The sequence below is a fragment of the Bombus bifarius genome, unplaced genomic scaffold, assembly GCF_011952205.1.
Source record: "Bombus bifarius isolate JDL3187 unplaced genomic scaffold, Bbif_JDL3187 scf7180000008046, whole genome shotgun sequence".
Classification (NCBI taxonomy): domain Eukaryota; kingdom Metazoa; phylum Arthropoda; class Insecta; order Hymenoptera; family Apidae; genus Bombus; species Bombus bifarius.
Window position 1 is genome coordinate 332,669 of NW_022884412.1, and position 6,275 is coordinate 338,943.

General features: G+C 38.5%; 2 protein-coding genes across 2 annotated transcripts; both read left to right on the top strand.

The window, feature by feature from the left end:
* Positions 1-463: 463 nt before the first annotated feature.
* On the top strand, positions 464-3,103 carry LOC117207802 (zinc finger protein 224-like). Its single transcript, XM_033448387.1, has 2 exons — positions 464-653; positions 2,380-3,103. Exons 1-2 carry the CDS (start codon positions 578-580, stop codon positions 2,682-2,684), a joined length of 381 nt encoding a protein of 126 aa, XP_033304278.1. The 5' UTR covers positions 464-577; the 3' UTR covers positions 2,685-3,103.
* Positions 3,104-4,129: 1,026 nt separating this feature from the next.
* LOC117207810 (zinc finger protein 776-like) lies at positions 4,130-5,598 on the top strand. The gene is made up of 2 exons (XM_033448396.1): positions 4,130-4,331; positions 5,307-5,598. The coding sequence occupies exons 1-2, from the start codon at positions 4,265-4,267 to the stop codon at positions 5,534-5,536; spliced, it is 297 nt and encodes a 98-aa protein (XP_033304287.1). The 5' UTR covers positions 4,130-4,264; the 3' UTR covers positions 5,537-5,598.
* The last annotated feature ends 677 nt before the right edge of the window (positions 5,599-6,275 follow it).

Genomic DNA, 6,275 nt, shown 5'->3' on the forward strand with positions numbered 1-6,275 from the left:
TCCTTTTTTGTTTTCTTTTTTTTCTCAAAACGAGAAAGAGAAATGTTTCTCACGACTTTGTTCGATTAACATTCTGCGAAATTTATGCGACCTAACGGAAATGTTCACGCTTGTTTATTTCCATGCAATTTGTATTTGTATCTATATTTATGCGTCAATTAAACATAGAACAAACACTGGAAACATTCGAAAGTATATTACATTGCCTTTAGTTTACATGATTCGCAATAATTATCGCGCATGAAACGTGATCGCTGCCACTGAACGTTTTTCCCGCAGGTATCGAAGATACGAGAGATTACAGCGCGTTATGGGTGCTGAAGAGAAAGGCTCGTAACATCGGAGAAGACGAGGAACCTTCGTACTTCCTTAACAAATCGTACATCTCGGAAATCGGAGGATCGACGAGTCTCGCGAGCGGTATGCATCCACGTTACGAATCCAACTCGTGCGTCACTGCTCCTGGACCACGATTCGTGTGCCTTCATTGTGGAAAAAAATACAAATGGCAGGATAGCTTGAGGAGACATCAGAGAGTCGACTGTGGGAACAAGGAGAAGAAATTTTCCTGTCATCTATGCGAGAAAAAGTTCAAGTACCGATACGAACTACGGAATCACGTCGATGCTTACCACGACCTATAAATCCGCCAGGTGCTAAGTTTCTCTTTTTGCATTCGAATCTTTTTCCATCGAGCGATTTGACCAGCAGCCAAATATATCGCGCGTGTCTATAAACATTTTTATATCGTCAATAATGTTTTCGTTTCGTGTCTGCCACGTTACATGGAACTTGATAAAGTTATTCCACTGACACATGGTTACACGCACAACTATATGTGCGCGCGAACCACAGTAATTTAACGTGTGCCATAACGACTGTCGACAAATTACACGCGTGTGATGCGAATGTTCTTCTCAACTATTTGGAAAAATTCGTCGCAAAGCTACGTCGGATGAAGTTTCGTCGAATAAACGTTAATTACTAAATTCTGGAGTTGACGCCAACTGGCATTTGTAAACGCGAAAATATAAATGGCTTGCCATGTAGGTTTACGTAACGGAGGGACTAGATTCGTTCGTACACTTGCCGCTTTTCAAGTCAAGCAATGGGAGTATATAGGTGTCTGTACGAGAACACAAATAGAGAGTAGCGACTTAAGGGGGTATTCTGGTCTAGAGGCATGAGTTTCGGGCGATTTTTGAAGCTCTGTACAAGCGAAACAAAAAGTATTTTTGCTATCCTTCTTTTTAGCATTTGTTTATTGATATTTCGAGATTACGTAAAAAATTCACTGAAAAAAAAAACTCAATATTTAAAAAGTTACGAGCTGGCAAAGTGGGTGCTGCCAAAAAAATGGGGTGTCGTGGCGTGCATGATATCAACCCTTCTGGTCGTCCGAAACAAAAAATGCGAACGGATTCTTAATTAGTATGGATGCCGCTATCGTCTGAACCTTGGAAAAGTCAATACAACATTTTCTCACAAAATGACGGCCGTTTGAAAAAAAATTTCTTATTTCGCACGTTTTTTTCACAATTCCGAACGTTTAAAAAATAGTAATATTAAAGATTTTGAGCTGAGCGTGGTCCGGACGATCGAGGAGTATATAAGGAATATTCAGATCAAATTTAAAATGAATCGGTTCGTTAGAACTTGAGATATCGTGCACGCCAACTCGAAAAAAGTAGTTTCGAGAAAAACGCGTTTAAGCAGATGCTGCGTCAGAAAAATGGCTGTAACTCATAAAACAATTGAAATTTTGAAAAATCCTTTTAAGGGCACATTCTCGAATGTCTAAACTTTGGAAATATAAGAAAAAGATTTTCGATTTTTTCAAATTTCTAGACCAGAATACCCCCTTAAGAAAATCACCAGTCTGTGTAATATTGTAGCCGCGAACTCTACAAATTGGAATTGCAATTGGAATTGGTTTTTGGAATTCTTTCCGTTCTTTCTACCTATTTGCCATTCGAATGCTCCCTCTTCGAACGATCGATCGATGATTATTGTACCTACGTACGATCTGTTGCATTTCACTTTCGTTGAATAAAGTTGTTTCAATGTTTTATCTTATATTATTGCTCCTGTTCAACGCTTCGTTTAGTACAGAATTTTTCAAGCGGCATTTTAACGAACCGATTGTAAGATCGACGAAAAACTATAGAATCGCGTCGTTCAGCTTGCACCGCGCGTATCGATCGATATCGTTTGACAATTCCGTAGCGTCTAGTATTATCGACATGGTTGATCGTAAGAACTTTGAACAGGTTGAAAAAGTGCTCGAATTACTCTTCTAAGATTCTTTCACTATTATTCACTCTCGTGTAACAATTCGGCAATGCTGTCTAAACGGTTTATTTGTTTCTTGAATTTCAGATGGCTACTTCTCGTTGCAACTGCCGTACGGTTTGCCATCGGGGTTTCAACCTTACGCGGCCAGCATGAATTTACCGCAAAAAGATGAAATGAAATATTTGCGCAATGATGGCAACTTGATGAATATTTGTTTCGGTTGTGGCAAGAGGTACAAGTGGAGAGACAGTTTATTAAGGCATCAGAGGGTTGAGTGTGGTAACAAAGAAAAAAAGTTTTCTTGTAAATTGTGTCCGAAAAAATTCTATCACCAGTATAAGTTAAACGAACATTATCAGGGGCGACACAAGATACCGAAGCCCCATTAAACCGCATAAACTTTAGTGATCTTTGTTCCACGAATGATTTTTAGAATATTTTTATATCGATATTTTAACCGGCGAAACAAAAATGTTCCTCGAGAATATACTATTGCGAAAATACTCGATGCGATTCTCAAATTGTCTTTTTATATCGACGGGGATAGTATCTCAAGCCGATGAAACTATGTTAATCGCAACAAGACTGCTTTAGAATACGTTCGTTGTACCGCTTTAAAAATATTACTTTTCTTATCGCCGGTTTCTTTCACAAACACAGATCGATCAGATCTCGTCGACTAAAACTGAACTAAGTCATAATCGGTTTCTACTTAATAGCGTGTAAGTACGTAACGATAAATTGCTATACCTGAACGTATAAATACTAGGAAGCCGTGATAAGAATGAATAAATATGGTGAATTACAATTGTCATTATATTCTTTAATGACATCGATAATACCGTCTTAATCAATTTCAAGTATAACAATGCCAATAAATTGCAAGTTGCTGTTCCTCTCTTTCCTATCGGCCTGTTGTCGTCGAATCGCTTGTTCAACGTTGTATCCGAATCGGCGACCATGCTCTCCGTTTTCGTGAAATAAAGCGAATCAGAAGGAAGAAAAGAGAAAGGTGGAAAATCTCGGTGAAGTTTATAAATGTTGCAAGTAAAGTGTGGCTGCTTGTATAAAAACTTAACGTGCTACTTAATCATAACACGAAGCCTTGTTTGCGGTGAACCTAAACCTCGTATATGTGTCTGTGTCAATTGCCAGAAAAATCAACTTCATATTCGTAACTAATTTTATGAGACGGGTTTTACATTTGCTTAATAACACGCGCCATCCAAAACGTCAGCAAACGTAACAGAATCTTGAAGATAAGCCGCGTTCGACGATATTTGGACATGAAACAGAAATACAAGGGCGTAAGCGATCTCGATGTCTCGTTGAGTCTTCATGTCTAAATAGCACTCGGAACGCGTCTTACGTTCAGGAGTTTCGAAAATTTGATCGCAGACTTGATAACTGGAAACGACAGGATCGAGCTGGTGATTTAAAGCCGCGGGTAATCGTTTTCACGGTGATCGGTTGAACGTACCACGATTCGTGCTTTCAGTGTAAATCCACTTTCGCGTAATTCACGTTTCATCTCTTTCGAACGACTATCGATGTAAGAGAATCGTCGACGAAACGAATAGCAGACAACGCAGAACGATATTGATTCTGTTATCTATTTTCTAGAACGCAAGTACTCACCAAGTGCAGCGATCGAATGGTATTATCGATACCAGAGCTTGTACCTTCGTCTGATGGCGGAAAGTCAAGTGACCGAGAAGCCAGGTTCCGACAGTAACGAGTATTCCAGCAAGATACAACGTTCTGGAAATTGCCTGAACGACGTTGTTGCGTCGGGGAAGATGTCGGAGAATGGATTAGACGAGCCATCGTTGGCAGGAAATCACGCGAATGTTCGCGATACTTGCAGCTACTCTTGCTCGCGTTGTGGAAACGCTTACACGAGGCCTCACTCCTTGAACAGGCACATTAGATTCGAGTGCGGTGTCGAGCCGCAATTCGAGTGTCCCATATGTCACAAGAAGTCGAAACACAAGCACAACTTGCTTCTTCATATGAGAACTCATCAGAAACCTTAAGTACATTTCCATTAATTTACAGAAACGTTAAATATGTATAGTTTGAATTCAACGGTGATCTCGAAGGTTACTCACCATTGTATTAATATTCGACTGACCAGAGTAGACTGACTTGTTGCCATTTTTCTGTTGAATTCCATCAAATTATAATATCTGCTCTACGTGGTAAACGTAGTACGGACAGGACAATAAAGTAAAGAGTAAACGAGACAAAGATGAAATATAGGTAAGATGAGTCGAAATGAAATCGATAAACCATTATTGTATATATACATATATATATATATATACACATATATATGTATATATAAAATATATCAAAGGAAACAAGGGAGAAGTTTGTTCGAGTATACACGCATGTACTTACATACATAGATAACTATGGGCATCGATGAATACTCACAATTGTACGATAAAGAAAATAAATATTTTGTATTTACGAAAAGTTATCGTATCTCTGATCGATTTATTATCGATCTCTTGTTACGTATGTCTTATTGCGTCATTAATTTTCGTATCATGAAGACGAATAGCAGACCGTGACGATTCTCATCGTTCTAAATGTTCATTTAATAAATGTTAACACCGTTGAGAAACCGTGTATAATAGTCAGAGAAACGGATGTATTTCACGATGAAATTGTTCTTCCATAGAAATGTCGATAGTTGCATGCGAAAACTGTTGTTTGCGATTGATCGAGAATATTGTTTAGAACGAACGTACAGGTAATTGTGCGCGAGTGTGCCAATCATCTTCACACGATTATCTAAATTTTGTTGCGATCGAGAGGAAAGGAACACGTTTATTTTGCCATAGCATGGCTCGATGTAAGGTCCTCGAATTCGTTGTATTCTTTCCCGACATTAATATTATTTTGCCGTAAAACGCTTGTTTCTCTACTTCCGCCACGTCTTGCCAATCGTTGTATCAAATGCGTGACAAACGTTTCATCGTGTGCTTAACAAAATGTTGCAGTTTGGAAGATGCTGAAGGATTTGGAAGATGGGCCACCGTTTTTGTGTCCGAAATGCGGTCGTACTTATTCCCACAAGTGCAACCTAACCAGGCATTTACGGTTGGAATGCGGCGTTGGGCCAAGATTTCAATGCGCCTGGTGTAAGAAGCGATTCAAGCATCGACATCACCTGCGGGATCATCAGAGGATCCACCTCTATTCGAATTGCACGTTTGAATTGCGAAATTGAAATAGTACTCTCCCTATAATCTATACGCTTGCTTGTCTTTTTATATTTCACGCGATAGTCTGATTATTCGATTATTTATTTATTTATTTATTCGTATCGGGTTGGCAACTAAGTGATTGCGGATTCTGTCATTAGCCGATATCGACAAAATCCGCAATCACTTAGTTGCCAACCCGATATATCGTTTATTTATCTGTTTTGTTTATGAAATCGTTCGTTCGTTTGTTCGACTATTTCTTAGTTTAAAGGAGACATATCGTTGCAATATTTTTATTCGAATTGTTTGAGATATTTTTCTAAGGTGCAACATGTACAAGTTACCCAAATGCAATATTTTCTCGTTAACAGTCCTGTTAACACGTGACTCGTAACGTTATGCCTTAAAGCATAGTGTAAAGCGTTATTTTGTAAGTTCTGCCGTGCAATGCTACTTGTAATTGTTTTACGCTTCATTGAGATTGCAATATTGCGGAGGAAAAGAGGAAGAATTTTTTTCGTAAAATTATTAATTAACCCTTTGCACTCCTATATCGAGTGTGACTCGATATCAGTTTTTATCTCAGAAGCTACTTTGTCGAGTTCCACCCGACATTCTTTCATGTCCACGTTTCTTTAATGAAACGTGATAATGAAAACCAGGTTTGCTTCCTGGAAATTGTTTCAAGATATATCATATACTTAAAAATTACAAAATATAGCAATAGTGTGAATAAAAGTGGTATTTAAGTGAATTTGTTTC

What these genes read in the sequence shown, in the direction of transcription:
- LOC117207802 (XM_033448387.1), top strand. Translation starts at nt 578, where the DNA reads ATGCGAGAAAAAGTTCAAGTACCGATACGAACTACGGAATCACGTCGA. An exon ending in ACGACCTATAAATCCGCCAG is followed by an intron (nt 654 to 2,379) that starts GTGCTAAGTTTC and finishes CTTGAATTTCAG; the next exon opens with ATGGCTACTTCTCGTTGCAA.
- LOC117207810 (XM_033448396.1), top strand. Translation starts at nt 4,265, where the DNA reads ATGTCACAAGAAGTCGAAACACAAGCACAACTTGCTTCTTCATATGAG. An exon ending in GAACTCATCAGAAACCTTAA is followed by an intron (nt 4,332 to 5,306) that starts GTACATTTCCAT and finishes AAAATGTTGCAG; the next exon opens with TTTGGAAGATGCTGAAGGAT.